Raw genomic sequence first — 20,000 nt, 5'->3', positions numbered from 1 at the left:
TGCGTCTTACAAACTCTTCAATAGTCGTTCACTCTACAATAGAGAGTCAACGACTATTGAAGATTTTGCAAGACAGAACGAAAATTTTAGGAAAAAAATAAATGAGTAAATGAGTTAAAATCGAACTAGTGAGTGTGTTAAGTAATAAGGCACAAAAAGCGAATGACTCTCCCCAGGCACACACTAGAATATATACATATATATATATATATATATATATATATATATATATATATATCATATAATTAAGGGCTAAAGAGGGTTATTCTAAAGCCAATACACTGTAGCAAGCGGATTATAAGTGGATAAATCAGTGTATTGGCTTTAGAATAACCCTCTTTAGCCGTTAATTATATGATGTTTATACTTCAACCGTAACGGTTTTTTTAAATATTACTGCCCACGCTTCCTGATGATTCCTTTCTGTAGAGAAAGGGACTTCATCCTATATTGTTAGTTAGTTAGTTAGTATATATATATATATATAATAATTATATATAATATATATATATACATATATATATTATATATATATATATATATATATTATATATATATATAGATATATATATGTGGGTGTTACATACCTTGGATACCATGTGGGTCTGGTGTTGGATGTGTTGAATCGCACTTTTCCTTGCAGTGATAATCACGGCGACATCCTCTTCCTGGTTTAAAAGAATAACCCCAATGACAGCATTTCTCTACTGCTTTTCCGTTGTAACATCTCAAGTATTGTCTACATTTTCCAGGCACGCGGAGTTCTGATCCCTCTGGCATGTTTCTGCAACGATCTATACAGAGTAGAATAAATTGGGTATGATTCATGTCGGACAATTGGAAATTGTGAAAGATCCCACATATATTCACTCACTCGTACACACACAAGCATATACAGGAGCTTTTTATGTGCGCACTCAAAAACATTTCGCATGAACGAACTTAAAGCATACGCACAAACACACATAGATAGATAGATAGATAGATAGATAGATAGATAGATAGATAGATAGATAGATAGATAGATAGATAGATAGATAGATAGATAGATAGATAGATAGATAGATATCTTTTCTCTTGTACTAGTTTCCACCCCAGAGCTGCGACCATGCTAGGTCACAACCGTTACGTATCATACACTTTAACGACTTGGAACATTCTCTGATACGTGGCGTTTAGTGGATGAGGTAATTTGATATCACTACCCTCAGCTATATTTCTAATTTTATACGTATATTATATATATATATGTATATATATATATGTATATATATATATGTGTGTGTGTGTGTGTGTGTGTGTACAGAACAAGAGAGAAGATGGAGATAAGATTAATGGAAGTTTATTAACATTGACAAGACCAGACTTACAATTGTTTTAATTCATCACTTGCATCATAAAAGTTAATTAAATTTACTGTAAATTAATTAAATTATTTTGCGAATTATTTTGTGAATTGCTGCTAGTGAGAATACCTTCATGGATAGATGTACAAAGAAATTTATTATATTGAAAATAAAATGAAAACATAAAGACAGGAATAACACAGTGTACCATTATATATAAAAATGTATACACAGTTATAAAAATAGATACAGTTATAAAAAAATATATAGTTATTCATAGAATAATATAAATAATGATAATACAGACAAAGCCATGCGAAAATACGAAAAATGGTGATGTATAAAAAAACGATAGACTGTTTATTAAATTATGAGAGTAGAGAGGTGAAATAATTAGGCATTCAATAATAAATATATATGCACGCATGTGCGTTATAAATGTACAAATACTCACACATACACACACACATATATGTACATACGTATGCATATACATACATATATATATATAATATATATATATATAGATATATATATATATATATATATATATATATATATATATATATATATATATATATACAAATATAAGGCTAAGCAATGTTAATATACTAAATTGATTAAAGTAATAAAATTATTAATTAATAGGAAGATAAAGAGAGAATATATGTAGATTAAGGGAAAATAGAAAGCAGAAGTAATTGTGCTGAAATGTGTTTCCATAGATTCGGATAGAAGAAGGGAAAAACTAGATGCGGAGAACACAAAATATATGATGAATTATTGAGTGAAGGTTGGAATGAAAATAAAAAAGAAGATAATTAATGAATGAAAGTAAAGTTATATGTACTATTTAGATATTAATTATACTAATCTATATATTCATAGGTACTAATTGTCCTGAAACAACATGTATACACACTAATATTCGTAATCTTCATTCATATTTTATTTGCAGTATTCCTCATGCGAATTCGTGTGTTGAAGCATATTTTATTGTGTCTGGAGAGAGTCATTCTCTTTTAGTGCCTTATTATTTAATACACCGGTTCGATTTCCAATCATTTACTTATTTATTTTCGTTGTGTCTGGCAACCTCTTCAATAGGCGTTGAGTCTTCAATACAGAGTCGGTGACTTCTGAAGAGGTTGAAAGACGGGACGAAAATTTTAGGAAAAAATAAATAAGTAAATGAGGGGAAATCGAAACGGTGGGTGTGTTAAGTAATCAGGCACACGAATCGAACAACTATCTGCAGATACAATAGAATATGTGTGTGTGTGTGTGTGTGTGTGTGTGTGTGTGTGTGTCTCTGTATGTGTGTGTGTGTGCGTGTGTGTGTGCGTGTGTCGCTAGCCACTACACATTATTTATTTTCTCTCCTTGTTTCTTTTTGTGTTCCTTTCTGTGGAAGAGCGTAGGCTCGAAACGTTAAAGACTTTTTCACTTCCCGGGTGTTAAACTAATACATCTGTTTGTTATCTACGCCACCTGTCTTCATCTTTTTTTTTTGTGAATTATCCCAATATATATATATATATATATATATATATATATAGAGAGAGAGAGAGAGAGAGAGAGAGAGAGAGAGAAAGACGCGGATATTACATACCTTGGAGACCATGTGGGTCTGGTGTTGGATGTGTTGAATCGCACTTTTCCTTGCAGTCATAATCACGACGACATCCTCTTCCTGGTTTAAAAGAATAACCCCACTGACAGCATTTCTCTACTGCTTTTCCGTTGTAACATCTCAAGTACTGTCTACATTTTCCAGGCACGCGGAGTTCTGATCCCTCTCGCATGTTTCTGCAACGATCTATACAAAATAAATTAAATTGGATATTATTCATGTCGTACAATATAGAATTAGAAATTGTTACAAAACCACATATTTTCACTCACGCGTACACACTCAAATATATGTGTATGTGTATGTATCTATGTGTTATGTATGTATGCTTTATGTATGTATTATGTATGTATATACGTATGTATGTATGTATGTATGGAATCGAACTCGGAATCTTGGAGTTAGTAGTCCGCGCTCTTAACCACTATGCCATATGCCCATGGGCAAAGTGGTTAATAGTGCGGGCTACTAAGCCCAAGATTCCGATTTGGATTCCAGGCGGAGACCCGAATAATAATAATAATAATTAATAATAATAATAATAATAATAATAATAATAATAATGATAATAATAATAATAATAATAATACTAATAATAATAATAATAATACAATTAATAATAATAATAATATAATAATAATAATAACACACAACAACAACAACAAACCGAAAAACCAACACCGAAAATGAGGAATGAGAAACAGGTTCGAAATTTCCCCAAGACACCTGATGAAGGCTGGAGGGTATATCAGCGGAAACGTGTGTTAACAACAAACAAAATGTGGACAAATATCCGTCAAATGTAAATAATGTATGTGTGTGTGTGTGTGTATAATATATATATATATATCTGTGTGTGTGTGTGTGTATGTTTGTGTGTGTGTGTATGTGTGTGTGTGTGTGTGTGTGTGTGTACATACATACATAATATGATCATCATATTAGGTTGTCATACATGAAATCTCGTATTTGAAGGGTAACAATAACATGTTTCAAATGTGTTAGAGAACTGATTTATTTAATCTAAGCATGATCCATTTTCATTTATGACCTCTACCCAGCGTCTCTCTAAGTCATATATTCCATCTTTAAAAAAATTTGAACTTTGGCTGTGATAAACTTTCCGAATGCTTCCATTACCTCTTCTCCATTTAAGAAACTATTATTGCGTATGAAAAGCTCACAATGCTTAAATAAGCTATAATCAGTAGAAGAGATATCAGAGGAACAGGGAAGATTTTGCAAAATCTCATAATTCAGGATTTTGGAACGTAGCTTGAGAAATGAGAGGACATGCATTGTTGTGGAGCAAAACTGGGCCGTCTCTATTCACTAGTCTGGGTTGCTTCTTTTTCAAATTCTCATGCGTACGATCAATTTCCTGGCAATACGATGTTGTTGTTACCGTTTTTCCTTGTTGCAAAAATGAATAAGGAATAACACCTTTTGCAGACAACCATATAGTGACTATTAATATTTTAAGGTTCAATGGTGGATTTGGGTAGTGTTTAGGTGACTCTCCTACATTTAATCACTGTCCTGTTCTCCTGTAGTTGTCCAAGAGTATCCATTTTCATCACATTTCTCATTACATTCGATGCAAAAATGGTTCTTTTTCCAGTGGAGGAAGCAATAAAGAGAACACTTCAAGGTGCCTGTACTTTTGAATCTCGTTCAGTTGATGTGGGACAAACCTATCTATTTTTTAACTTTCGAAATTTTTCTCAGGTGTCGAGAAACAGCTGTGCGAGATGTTTGGAGTTCTGATGAAGGTTTTCGAACAGTTGTTCTCGGATTTTATTCAACCAAAGCATTTAATCCATCATGCCGAGATTTTGGCCATCATCTTGGTTCATTTTCAAGGCTATCACCTGAACGTAATCTTTAGAACCACCTCTAAACAGTTCTGATGTCAACAAAACCATTACCAAAGGCCCGCTTGATATTCCGTAGAGCTTCTGCGGCAGAGCGACCTAGTTTGTACTCACACAAGAAAATCACTTGGCATTGTTTGGTTGTTATCATTTCCATAAGGTTTGTGAGTACTAATTTTGTATACCAATATTGTTTGGAAAGAAAAAGATTCAAGATTAAATCCAAAGGTTTACACAATTGTTTTTACGTGATTGAAATAACAGGTAATTAAAAATGCGACATTTTATGTGTGACAACCTAATATTATCATATTTCTACAATTGGTTATACTTAAGTGTCTCTGATGTTATTGTGTAATGAAAATCACACAGCATGCATGACTGAACTGTCGTTCTCATTCATATTTATAGAAATGCTATTTTATTGCTGACCTGATGTGGCTGAAACAAGGTGTGCGTGTGTTTTTGTGGGCGGGGGCCTGTGTGTGTGTTTATAAATATAAGGCAGAAGACACTTGCACAAGGTACCACACATTGAGACTGAACCTGAAACCATGTGGTTTTGAATCAAACTTCTTAAAACCACAAACAAAGATACCTTGCTACGCCTATGGAGAACATTTGACTTCGGTCGTCTGGATTACTGCTTCCAACTGTATTCGCCACAGAGAGTCAAATTCGTGACTGGACTCGAGGCTATCCAATGTCAGTACACAATGAAGATTGACTCGGTGAAAGAGATGAGCAACTGGGAGAAGCTACAAGAACTGAAGCTCTACTCTCAAGAGAGAAGGGAAGAAAGGTATACAGATGAGCCCACATCGCGGCAAGAGGCACAAAGAAGAGCAGCTTCGTCCAACTCGCTACTTCACCAAAAACAGTACCGAAAGGAGACCCCAAAACAGTGAAAGGCAGTGCCCCAACTTGGACACAGACAATGGTTGAAAGCAGTAAAATAATGAAAGAATAAAGGAGTATATAAATTTCGTTTTTGTATTCGGTTTGCAATATTCTTCATGTGAATCCGTGTGTTGAAGCGTATTTTATTGTGCCTGAAGAGAGTCATTCTCTTTTAGTGACTTATTACTTAACACACCCACTAGTTCGATTTCCACTCATTTATTTTTTTTTTTTTCTACAATTTTCGTTGCGTCTTACAAACTCTTCAATAGTCGTTGACTCTCTTCAATAGCGAGTCAACGACTATTGAAGAGTCGGAACGAAAATTATAGGAAGAAAATAAATAAGTAAATGAGTGGAAATCGAACTAGTGGGTGAGTCAAGTAATAAGGCACAAAAAGCGAATGACTCTCCCCAGCACAATAGAATACATACATACATACATACATACTACATACATACATACATACATACATAATACATACATAACATACATATACATATACATATATATATAATATATATATATATATATATATAATAATATATAATAATATATATATATATAAGGTGAGTTTACGAAAAAAACAAAGGACGAAGACAGGTGGTGTACAAAACAAACAAATGTATTAGTATAACGCCCAGGAATAGAAAAGGTCTTTTACGTTTCGAGCCTATGCTCTTCCACAGAAATGAACACAGAAAGAAACAAGGAGAGAAACAAGGAGAGAAAAAACATTGTGTAGTAGCTAACGACCTATCATGTATATATACACGTGGATATTACTCACCTCTGGGATCGTGTGGATCTGGCATTGGATGTGGTGAATCGCACTTTTCTTTACAGTGATAATCACGACGACATCCTCTTCCTGGTTATATATATATTATATATATATATATATATATATATAATTATATATTATATATAATATATAGAGAGAGAGAGAGAGAGAGAGAGAGAGAGAGAGAGAAAGACGCGGATGTTACATACCTTGGAGACCATGTGGGTCTGGTGTTGGATGTGTTGAATCGCACTTTTCCTTGCAGTGATAATCACGACGACATCCTCTTCCTGGTTTAAAAGAATAACCCCACTGACAGCATTTCTCTACTGCTTTTCCGTTGTAACATCTCAAGTATTGTCTACATTTCCCAAGCACGCGGAGTTCTGATCCCTCTGGCATGTTTCTGCAACGATCTATACAAAATAAATTAAATTGGATATTATTCATGTCGTACAATATAGAATTAGAAATTGTTACAAAACCACATATTTTCACTCACGCGTACACACTCAAATATATGTGTATGTGTATGTATCTATATGTTATGTATGTATGCTTTATGTATGTATTATGTATGTATATACGTATGTATGTATGTATGTATTTATGTATGTATGTATGTATGTATGTATGTACGTACGTATGTATGTATGTATTTATGTATGTATGTATGTATGTATGTATGTATGTATGTATGTATGTATGTATGTATGTATGTAGTGGCTGTGTGGTTAGAAGCTTGCTTCCCAACCACATGATTCCGGGTTCAGTCTCACTGCGTGGCGCCTTGGACAGGTGTCTTCTACTATACCCTCGGACTGACCTAACCTTCTTAGTAGATTTGGTAGGCAGGGTGCGCAAGGTATTTGAGGACAGACCTTTTTTCGGTCATTGCTGCATTTGTTGCTAACTCTGTATAAGCTTTGTTTAAGAAAATAATAGTTTCAGACCCTCAGCTTACTCAAGAAATGATGAAGCATGCTGTTATTGTGGTTATAAAGGCTGAGAATTGCGATTTAGAAATATTTCCATTTTTAAAAGTTGCCAGTTCTTTTGTCTGCAAAGTTTGTAAGGAGTTCGAGACTGAAGATGAAATGAATCACTCGTATAAAAGAATAAAATGTATTTTAAACTCTCTGAAATCTTAAGAACATCTGAATTTATCCAGCAAGTTCAACAGACTATTACCATATTTCTACAATTGATTAAACATGTCTCCGATGCTATTACGTAATATAAATTACACAACATGCATGATTGAATTGTCGTTCACGTCCTTATCTACAGAAGTGATATGTTAACTGCTGACCTGGAAATGGGTGAAGCAATTACACACACTCACACAAACACACCACATATATATACATATATATATATATATATATATTATATATAATAATATATATATATATATAGAGAGAGAGAGAGAGAGAGAGAGGAGAGAGAGAGAGAGACGCGGATGTTACATACCTTGGAGACCGTGTGGGTCTGGTGTTGGATGGTTGAATCGCACTTTTCCTTGCAGTCATAATCACGACGACATCCTCTTCCTGGTTTAAAAGAATAACCCCACTGGCAGCATTTCTCTACTGCTTTTCCGTTGTAACATCTCAAGTATTGTCTACATTTGCCAGGCACGCGGAGTTCTGATCCCTCTGGCATGTTTCTGCAACGATCTATACAAAATAAATTAAATTGGATATTATTCATGTCGTACAATATAGAATTAGAAATTGTTACAAAACCACATAGTTTCACTCATGCGTACACACTCAAATATATGTGTATGTGTATGTATCTATGTGTTATGTATGTATGCTTTATGTATGTATTATGTATGTATATACGTATGTATGTATGTATGTATGTATGTATGTATGTATGTATGTATGTATGTACGTACGTATGTATGTATGTATGATGTATGTATGTATGTATGTATGTAGTGGCTGTGTGGTTAGAAGCTTGCTTCCCAACCACATGATTCCGGGTTCAGTCTCACTGCGTGGCGCCTGGACAGGTTCTTCTACTATACCTCGGACTGACCTAACCTTCTTAGTAGATTTGGTAGGCAGGGTGCGCAAGGTATTTGAGGACAGACCTTTTTTCGGTCATTGCTGCATTTGTTGCTAACTCTGTATAAGCTTTGTTTAAGAAAATAATAGTGTCAGACCCTCAGCTTACTCAAGAAATGATGAAGCATGCTGTTATTGTGGTTATAAAGGCTGAGATTGCGATTTAGAAATATTTCCATTTTTAAAAGTTGCCAGTTCTTTTGTCTGCAAAGTTTGTAAGGAGTTCGAGACTGAAGATGAAATGAATCACTGTATAAAGAATAAAATGTATTTTAAACTCTCTGAAATCTTAAGAACATCTGAATTTATCCAGCAAGTTCAACAGACTATTACCATATTTCTACAATTGATTAAACATGTCTCCGATGCTATTACGTAATATAAATTACACAACATGCATGATTGAATTGTCGTTCTCGTCCTTATCTACAGAAGTGATATGTAACTGCTGACCTGGAAATGGTTGAAGCAATTACACACACTCACACACACACACACACATATATACATTATATATATATATATATATATATATATATATATATATAGAGAGAGAGAGAGAGAGAGAGAGAGAGAGAGAGAGAGAAAGACGCGGATGTTACATACCTTGGAGACCGTGTGGGTCTGGTGTTGGATGTGTTGAATCGCACTTTTCCTTGCAGTCATAATCACGACGACATCCTCTTCCTGGTTTAAAAGAATAACCCCACTGGCAGCATTTCTCTACTCCGCTTTTCCGTTGTAACATCTCAAGTATTGTCTACATTTTCCAGGCACGCGGAGTTCTGATCCCTCTGGCATGTTTCTGCAACGATCTATACAAAATAAAATAAATTGGATATTATTCATGTCGTACAATATAGAATTAGAAATTGTTACAAAACCACATATTTTCACTCACGCGTACACACTCAAATATATGTGTATGTGTATGTATCTATGTATTATGTATGTATGCTTTATGTATGTATTATGTATGTATATACGTATGTATGTATGTATGTATGTATGTATGTATGTATGTATGTATGTATGTATGTATGTATGTATGTATGTACGTACGTACGTATGTATTATGTATGTATGTATGTATGTATGTATGTATGTACGTACGTACGTACGTACGTATGTATGTATGTATGTATGTATGTGTGTATGTATGTATGTATGTATGTAGTATGTAGTGGCTGTGTGGTTAGAAGCTTGCTTCCCAACCACATGATTCCGGGTTCAGTCTCACTGCGTGGCGCCTTAACAGGTGTCTTCTACTATACCCTCGGACTGACTAACCTTCTTAGTAGATTTGGTAGGCAGGTGCGCCAAGGTATTGAGGACACACACACAATATATATATATAATATATATATATATATATATATATAGAGAGAGAGAGAGAGAGGAGAGGAGAGAGAGAGAGAGAGAGAGAGAGAGAGAGAAAGCGACGCGGATGTTACATACCTTGGAGACCGTGTGGGTCTGGTGTTGGATGTGTTGAATCGCACCTTTCTTTACAGTCATAATCACGGCGACATCCTCTTCCTGGTTTAAAAGAATAACCCCACTGACAGCATTTCTCTACTGCTTTTCCGTTGTAACATCTCAAGTATTGTCTACATTTGCCAGGCACGCGGAGTTCTGATCCCTCTGGCATGTTTCTGCAACGATCTATAAAGAGTAAAATAAATTGGGTATGATTCATGGTGTACTATATAGATTGGAAATTGTTACAAAACCACATATATTCACTCACACAAATACAAACACTCAGAGGTGCAGACATTTACACCCTTACATCCATACATGTGTGTGTGTGTGGATATACACAGACATGGCAGAAGTAAATAGATACCCCTATAATCGTTAAAATTTATTTAAATCTGAAATTATATATCCAAATTATTTATCAATTATTATAATGTGGATATCTAATATTTAGAAGACATGTCCTTCCGTAGCACTTACATAGTGTTATCTTCCTTTTGGGCCTTCTGAATACCAAAACCTCTCATATTATTACATACAGACAGACATACAGACAGACAGACAAACAGACAGACAAACAGACAGACAGACAGACATGCATACATACATGCATACATGCATACATACGTACATATAGACATACACACATACATGCATACATGCATACATATATACATACATACATACACTCATGCATACATACATATATACATGCATACATACATGCATACATATCTTTCGCTTAGACATAGCGAGCCTAATAACCTGGTGTAGAACTCAATACGCGTATATTTCAAAACAAAGTGTGAGATGAGTATAGAGGGGTAACAAGAAAAATAAATGACACAGGAAAACGACTGCTATGTTATGAACGCCATTGTATTACAGCTGTTTATTCTATAAGATGCAGTAGACGGTGCTCCAGCATGGCCGCAGTCAAATGACTGAAACGAGTAAAAGAGTAAAGAGTAAAAGAGTAAAGAGTAAAAGAGTAAGAGTAAAAGAGAGAGAGACTCATAGCTGAGTGCCTGAATAACATCCTACAGCTTCATCGAACTCTCAATGAAGTGCAATTTATTTGGGAATACGAATTACATTTGTATAATATTCTAGGAAGTCATTACCAGTAAGAAAGTCATTAATGAAGTATATTTAAAAGTGTATATCCAAAAGACAATTAGATTTGCTTGTATAAAAGATATATATGTACACACGTACACACTCAAAAATTAAAAAAAACATGAAGACCCACACACACACAACGCACACACATGCACACATACACACACATACACACACATACATATACTTGTGTGTATGTGTGTGTGTATGTGTGTGTGTGTGTGTGTGTGTGTGTGTGTGTTGTGTGTGTGTGTGTGTGTGTGTGAAATTACTTTTGGAGTGAATGAAGGTAAACAAACGCCTAGCAGCAAACTCCATTGGTCCCGGCTTGGAAGGAGATTCGTTAAGATTTTCAAACTTGGAAGATCTTAACAAATCAATAATTCTTCTAACTTCAAATGCCAATAAAAATAGACGTTCTTTGTTTGTCTTGAAATGTGTGGACGATTGTAAACACATTTTTGGAGTCGGCCCGAGGCTATAATAGAAGACACTTTCCAAGGTGTCACCTAGTGGGACAAAAACCGGAAGCCTATGGTTGAGAAGGAAGCTTCTTACCACACAGCCACATACATATACATATATATATATATATATATATATATATATACACTACTAATACTACTACTACCTTCCAACCGAGCCTTCACAAAAGTAAAAGACAGCGAGACAGAAAAAAGGAAAATGTCCAACCTTTTTGAAAACTATGGATATATTTTAAAAAACATTTCATTTAATTTTTCCACTATTTAATTGTTTTTCATACTTTACTCTAAGCTGAAAAAGTCGCAAAGTCTGAAACCGGTACTAAGATGTTCTTCATGATAAAATTATTTTAGCCTTTTTTACCTTGTCCTATTTTCCTGATATATATATATATATATATATATACATGAGTGTATGTATATATATGTATATATATATCTATATCTATATGTGTGTGTGTATATATATGTAATAATACAAATTTACATGTATAAATATGTATTTTTATATATATATATATATGTGTGTGTGTGTGTATGTGTGTGTACGTATGTGTGTCTAGTGATTAGGAAAAATGAGACCGTTACAATCGATATGCACTGCAAGGACACCGACACACACTAATACTTAGATTCTTAGATCTTGCCATTGTTCTCGTATTAAAAGAAGCGCCCCATTCAATATGGCAAGACGAATGTCTTCGATAGTCAAGATACGAATAGACGAGAGAAACAACTGGTAGGGTTAAATATATTCTTTCAGGAAAAAATTACTCGGAAAACTTAGTAAATCATGACATAACCAGAGCAGAAGGTATTCCAATCTCTATCTTACGGAGAAATCTTCTCAATGAGGTTACTCCTAAAAAACATAACATCTTGAATTTGGCCACATTATACCTTCCAATTCTACACCAATCATCAAATCTCAAGAAAATAATTAAAGAATTACAATTTATCAATTGCTGAAGACAAGCATCAAAACTTAAAGGCCTTACATTAGGAGAGGAGACAGTGAAGGTATCAAAATGCGGAGATCGCTGTTGTGGGACTTGCAAAATAATTGGATAAGGAACAGCTAAAATATTCAAGAATGGGAAGGAATGTGAATGTGAGCTTCAAAACAAAATTTGTCATTTGCTACATCACATGCCCAAAATACAGTGAAAATTATATCAGCCAAACAGGATCAAAACTGATATATCGGGTTAGGATCCTTAAACAGCAAATTAGAGATTCATCTCTTAGAAATGTTCTATGTAATGAACATCTGGATATTTGAGCAAATGCAAAATTCAAACAATTTCCTTTTTTGTTAGAATAGAGAAATTTACTAACTTCGAAAATTAAAAGAAGAATACTTTATAAAAATTCTAAATCCGAAAATAAAGTGGAAATAGTCTGCAACTCTTCTAAAAACAAAAAATCCTCTAAACTGTTTACCCAAAAAAAACCATTGGCTTGAAAAGCTATCAGCAGCGTAAGCGCTTAGGACAATATGTAAAACTTCCAAAAAGTTTGTGTCATTTAAATTTTTATTCAGATTTTTTTATATAATTATTAATTTTTACTGCATCAAAAGCGCTTGTGTGTGTGTGTGTGTGTGGTGTGTGTGTGTGTGTGTGTGTGTGTGTGTGTGTGTGTGTATGTGTGTTATAAGGATGTTACATACCTTGGGGATTGTATGGGTTTGGCGTTGGATATTGTGAATCACACTTTTCTTTACAGCGATAATCACGTTGACATCCTCTCCCAGGTTTAAAAGAATAACCCCACCGACAACACTCTGTTTTTGTTTTTCCGTTGTAACATCTCAAGTATTGTCTACATTTGCCAGGCACAGCGAGCTCTGTGTTGTCTGGAATATTTTTGCAACGATCTATGAAAAGAAATGAAATATATTGGGTATCATTCATGTCGCCTTATACAGAATTTGGAAATTGCTACAGAAATTATGTTAGGTTCCTTACAACACACACATATACACATTCGCACTGATACATACATACATACATACATACATACATACATACATACATACATACGAGTGTTTCGGAATCATGGACACCCTATACGTGACATATTAACCAACTAGACGTCTTCCACAAAGCTATCTCTGAACAATCTGCGGTTATTCACCAAAAAACAGTGTCCAGTGTCGACCTTTCTTGCAAGTGTAGGATTGGTGAAATCGAAAGCTTCCATATGTAGTCGCAATTATGTTAGGTAGATTATGTCATCAGAATGAGTGACGAAAGAATACCCAAAGTCCTCATGTACAACTACCTTGATAGTGGGTATAGGAATGCTGGTCGATCATGGCTCAGATATAAGGGCTAACTGTCAGGTGTCAATATAGCTCACAACGTCTTTGCGCAAACAACCTTTGATCAAACAAAATGGAGATTGTCGTGCCAAAACGGTATAAGAGATTTTTTTTCAACCAGCATTAACAGGCTTAGGGGTGCAAGGCAAAAGAGAAAAGTGGCTGCAAATATACTGCCTGCACTAACCCGTAATCCTCATACTTGCAACATCTGCGGGTTTCTTTGCAAATCGCAGGACCCAAATGTCATATTCGACATAAGCATTATGACTGACAAAAGTGTAGGTTGTCGGATCCTCTTACGTCGAAACTGACTGGATAGTTTATCATATATATATATATATATATATATATATAACACCAAGTAAGTTAGATAAATAAGTATACAAATAAATAAGTAAACATTCTAATATCCTAAAGCTGATAAACCAACTAAATTTTTTCTCCATTTTCTTATTTGTATTATATATATATATATATATATATATAAGGTTAAAGAATTAAGGTTATGAAAATACGTGTTAAACACAGTATCGAAACCTTATTTCAGGGTCAGTCCCAGGTCGTGTGTCCGCGGACCACTTTCACCACTTATGGCTACCAGGCATCATCAGAGATACTTAGCAAACATCGTTGTAATAATTCGTGTCTACATCCTATCCCTGATCCAGAATCCCCTCCTTGAGATCGGAGGAGGATTATATAGAGACGACGTTCTTTTCTTTTTTAACTGTTGCATTAATATAAAACTTGAACGAGCTGAGGAGAAACTTTTTAAACTATTTAAGAATATACGATTAACCATAACAATGGAAAGTGAATGCCGTAAAATTAACTTCCTTGATGCCACACTTAGCCTTGACACTGGTCTTTACGAGCCTTTCCACGAACCAAATTTTAGCCTTAAATATATTAACGCTATGTCCAACCATCCACTCTCCATTATAGGCGGTCTTGTAGGGAATATTTATACCATCTCGCTGATAAGAAATGAGGTTCTAAAATGGATGGAGAATTTCTAAAGGTTGTTTTGGTCCAAGAGTAGAACGCCAGTCGTGCTTTCAGAAGATGACCATTCGATTCAAACGGACAGCCTTTGAATTTTTCTATTCAAACGATTTTTTAATCCAATATTTATATGCTATTATTTATAGCTTTATCTACCTCGAGTTCGACAAATAAAAACGGTGTATAATGTATGTGTTTTTACTTGTTTGTGTCTGTATATATTTGTATATGCGTATAAATATACATATACGCATGTGTGTGTGTGAGAGAGAGAGAGAGACAGACAGACAGACAGACAGACAGACAGACAGAGAAAGAGTGAGTGAATAAGTGAGTGCGTATGAAAAAGGAAGTGTGAGGGAGAAAAGAAATAACTGAGATAAAACGCAATGATACATCCGCATAAATATTCATGATTGCAAATCGAGCTTTTTAAACACTGAGACACACACGAGTTTCTATTCAGAATCTGATAGACCTCAAATATAAGAGAGAATATTATGTTTCTATTTAGAGAGACTAGTATTGTTCTTGGCGTCAATATTTCACACTAGCCGTGTCTGTGAGAGTGGTAGAAGATATCAAATGAATGAGTGTCTTAGATTATCTAATTTTGTCACTTTATGTTGTAAGTTTATATTTATAACTCGGCTCGACTTTGACTTTCATCAAGCCAAGGTTTGTAAAATACATGTCATGCTTTTTGTAAAATCTATTCGTTTCACTATATTCTTTCTTTCATTTAACGAAACAGTGGTCTCTATCAAAGTCGGAAATTAACAGCTGTAGTTAGTGTGTCGGTCATTATTTGCATAGAAGAAATTGTGCATCTTTCCTGCTGAGACAGCTACGAATGATGTAAAGCAGTGGCTCCCAAACTTGTTTGGGCTGCCACAAAAATAAAACTCAATATAAATGTTCAGCGTGCTATGGTTAATCTACTTTAGTGGGTAAAAAAACTATGTTGCGTTATATTTTCTTATTTGTAAAGATAAATTAGAAAGTATTTGCTGGACTCTTTACTTAAAGAAAAAAATATTATGTGCAGTAGCTCTTATGAAAACATTTAGTCACCTCTGTTAAAATCACAGTATATCGATATATGAACTTAGAAGTCTTTCCTTTACCCACGATGTGGTTCTTGAGGTCACACGTGTTGTTGCATTCCTCCTTAGCAGGATCCGCGAATGCAACAACACGTGTGACCTCAAGAACCACATCGTGGGTAGCATGGATGTGGTATCACTATACCCCTCCATCGATATAGACTTTGCTGTCGATAAATGTATAGAAATAGTTAGTGAGAGTGGTATGATATTAAGAATGTGGATGTATATGAACTAGGGCTCTTCCTGGCCCTGACGTGTACCAATGAATACCTGTCGCGCAATAACCTTCTACATGCTTGTCCCACCCGTAACAAACGCGGTAGACCACCTACCATTACCTCAGCTTACAGGAAGACTCACTGTGAGCGCTGGCAGGGATGGACAAAGCCGGACTACCCACCCTCAAGTGCACACGATATTAGAACCACCATCGCACATGCTATCGGTGTCAGCCTGAGATTTACGCTAAAAACACATATTTTAAAATTGACACAAACTGTATAAGCATACGAAAGGCGGTGCTATTGGAGTGGGGATCGCCGGTGACGTTGCTAACCTCTTCATGGTATGGTGGGACAAGCGTTTTAAACAGTGCCTAGCAAACCATAACATCCACTTGGCTATGTACTCTCGTTACGTCGACGACATTAACCTTGTTGTGAAATATAATACAGACACAGTTATGGGCCCTCTACCCAGTGAAGAACAGGTGATGACATCTATACAACACATAGCTGACTCTATCCACAGCAGTATAAAACTTACCATAGACTACCCCTCTAAACACCCCAGTAAACGATTACCCGTCCTAGATACTGAGCTATGGATGGAAGATGCTATGGTTAATGGTACCATTAAACCATGTATACTCCACTCACACTATCAGAAACCGATGGCTAATCCACTAGTAATCCGTAGTGACTCAGCTATGTCGGATACTGCCAAACTCAACATCCTAGTGGCAGACTTAGTTAGAGTAATGAGGAATGTATCGCCACTATGCCAACCACAAGAACGACAACAACACATCCAGCACTACATATTCCGAATGCAACGCTCCGGATACACACAAGACGATAGAGTCAGGGTGTACAAAGGAGCGAAAGCTAGATTCGAACGCATTCTAAGGAACGACGAAAACGGTATATGCCCCCTGTACCGCAACAAGTTCTGGAATAGGTTAGAGAGGGACACCAACAAAAAGATGAGAAACGTTACTTGGTACGATAACAGGAGATTTCACGGAGTGATGTTCGTTGACGCCACACCTAAGAACGAGCTAAGTAAGGCATTCAAGAAAGTCCTGCGCACTACGGGCCTAAAAGTTAAAGTTGTAGAAAAGACAGGTAGGACTATCAAGTCGGCATTATGCAGATCATATCCATTTGATAGAATCACCTGTCAAAGTAATTGTGCAGTATGTTCGACAAATCCACATGTAAATTGTAAAACCAAGGGCACTGTATACCAGATTAAGTGCCAGGAGGGAGCTTGCGCGACTAACCCAGAGTCATACATAGGTGAGACCTCTAGAAGCATCAATGATAGGTTCAAAGAACACCTGGACAACTACATTGAAAGGAAGCCAAACTCCATCTTCTACCAACATGCTGTAGACTGCCACAAGGGATCCTTAGGGGAGCTTAAGTTGAACATCCTATCAACACACCCCACCGATGCAATGTTGAGACAGGTCACAGAAGCTGTTTGTATACAAGAATACAAACCTAATCTCAACCGAAAGTCCGAATGGAATAACATCCAGATCCCATTCAGAAGGACTATTCTATAACCACCCCTCTATCTCTCTCCCTTTTACCTGTAGTCCTTACATACGGGTTGCAACGCGTATGTGCAGTTATATACAACGGTATGAGCAGACGTTGTTTGATACGAACAGTTGCACCTAGGCGTTGTATTGTATCCATTCACGGTTAGACGATGATGAGAGGAACAAACACACACCCACACACATATATATATGTGTGTGTGCGTCTATACAAACATATATGTAAATATGTATACAACCTTCAGCAAAGTAACAGTCATGTACACAACTTGGACGGACACATGCCAGTACACGGACATACGTTCACATACACATACACATGTACACACTCTCACAGACACATCTGCCCATTCTCCTAGACACTCACATACATACGTAGCACATGAATACAAACATACGTACATACCTACGTATGGGCATACACACGTACATACGCACGTACATGTACGCACACACATACATGGGCACATGCACACGAGCGCGTATACATACATACGCACATGCGTACGTATGTACATACACACATACATACACACATACATACATACATACATACATACATACATACATACATACATACGCACATACATACATACATACATACATACATACGCACAATAGTAAAACAATAGTTCTGTGATATTGAGATAAAAATCTGATAATAGATTTTAGGGTATAGTTTTGGGAGTAAGCGTCATAAATCACTTTCTAGCTTCGGCCGTAGGAAGTTGAAATTTGATAGCTTTGTGATGAGTGGTCACTCTACATCCATCCATCGCTACAGGTTTATAGCTTTATGTTTTATAGAGTGTATGTGCGTGCATATACACACACATACATACATACATACATACATACATACATACATACATACATACATACATACATACATACATACATACATGCATACACAGGCGTATGTGCGTACATGCATACGTACATACATACACACATGTATGCATACATACACACATACATACGTACATATATATGACGAACTAACTGTTACTTTCTTAGATGCAGCACGGACTTTGTCAGTGAACAGGTCGCGGATTTTAGCGACGAAAATATTTTGACAAATTAAACTTAAATGTTGAAGTGAATCGAACGGCTTTTGTGTGTTTCTTAAATGGCTTATAAACACCTTCCACGCTGCAATTGTTTTCGTTTCAGCACACGATCTCAGATCAAATTACTTGCTATGCGAGTACATCTCCGTAAAAAAAAAAATATATATACATACATCATTCTCACGATTATCTGTATGTGTGTACATCATTCTTAAAATTGCCTCAGTATTCAGATTTGATCTCCTCTAATATAATTATTTACTACATAAATATCGCATACCATTTCCTCCAGTTGTTGCAGACTGACAGCTGTGAAAACAACGGAAATCCGGTACACATCCTTTGCCGACAAGAAAAGATTGCTGAACAGCACAGCATTTCCCTATTTGTTGTTTTTTATAGCATGTCCAATATCCTGCGCAATTGTTCTCCATGGGAAATTTATAACCATCTGGCAACCACAGGCAAGGATCTTTTGGAAATAAAAAAATACAAAATTAAAAAAATAATTGCAATTAGGATTTACAATTCATTATTATTGTTATAAAATATTTATTTTGTAATCTTGTTAGATTGATAATATCACAAAGTTTATAGCCGACGTATTCGACAGTTCTTATTTATTATAATCAGTAAGATGGGGTTGTCATTCTGATGGAATACAAAGCAACATCCGTATTATAACAGAATTTCATAAACCTGCACACTTTGACACATTACCCAATCAGTACATTTCCGTCGAAACTTTTTTATTTCGTGTTATTTCAAATAAATTAAACCGTATACGAATACTGTCTAAAATAATTATCATTAATCGCTTTTTTTAGTTTACTGATACATTAGACATTCTCGTATTAATCTTACCCCACAAAATTGATTTTGTTAGTGAAAGTTTTTTCTTTATGCAGGTGAGTTGTAGACGTGATATGTAGATGCAGTTTTTGACAATGTGATAATATTTTTAGGATAATGTTGTTATAGTGTTTGTTGATA

General features: G+C 35.4%; 1 protein-coding gene across 1 annotated transcript in view; it reads right to left on the bottom strand.

Moving 5' to 3' along the window:
- Window positions 1-579: 579 nt before the first annotated feature.
- Window positions 580-20,000, bottom strand: part of LOC118764473 (tenascin-like) — a 25,231-nt gene continuing 5,810 nt past the window's right edge. Inside the window, exons 2-7 of the mRNA XM_036505195.1 lie at window positions 19,288-19,479; window positions 13,378-13,584; window positions 10,156-10,281; window positions 6,545-6,625; window positions 2,959-3,165; window positions 580-794 (exon numbers count right to left, since the gene is read on the bottom strand). Coding sequence (XP_036361088.1) covers window positions 580-794; window positions 2,959-3,165; window positions 6,545-6,625; window positions 10,156-10,281; window positions 13,378-13,584; window positions 19,288-19,479 — 1,028 coding nt within the window. The remainder of the gene's footprint in view (window positions 795-2,958; window positions 3,166-6,544; window positions 6,626-10,155; window positions 10,282-13,377; window positions 13,585-19,287; window positions 19,480-20,000) is intronic.

The sequence above is a fragment of the Octopus sinensis genome, linkage group LG8 (genome assembly GCF_006345805.1).
Source record: "Octopus sinensis linkage group LG8, ASM634580v1, whole genome shotgun sequence".
NCBI lineage: Eukaryota > Metazoa > Mollusca > Cephalopoda > Octopoda > Octopodidae > Octopus > Octopus sinensis.
This window is presented reverse-complemented; position numbering and strand designations above follow the sequence as displayed.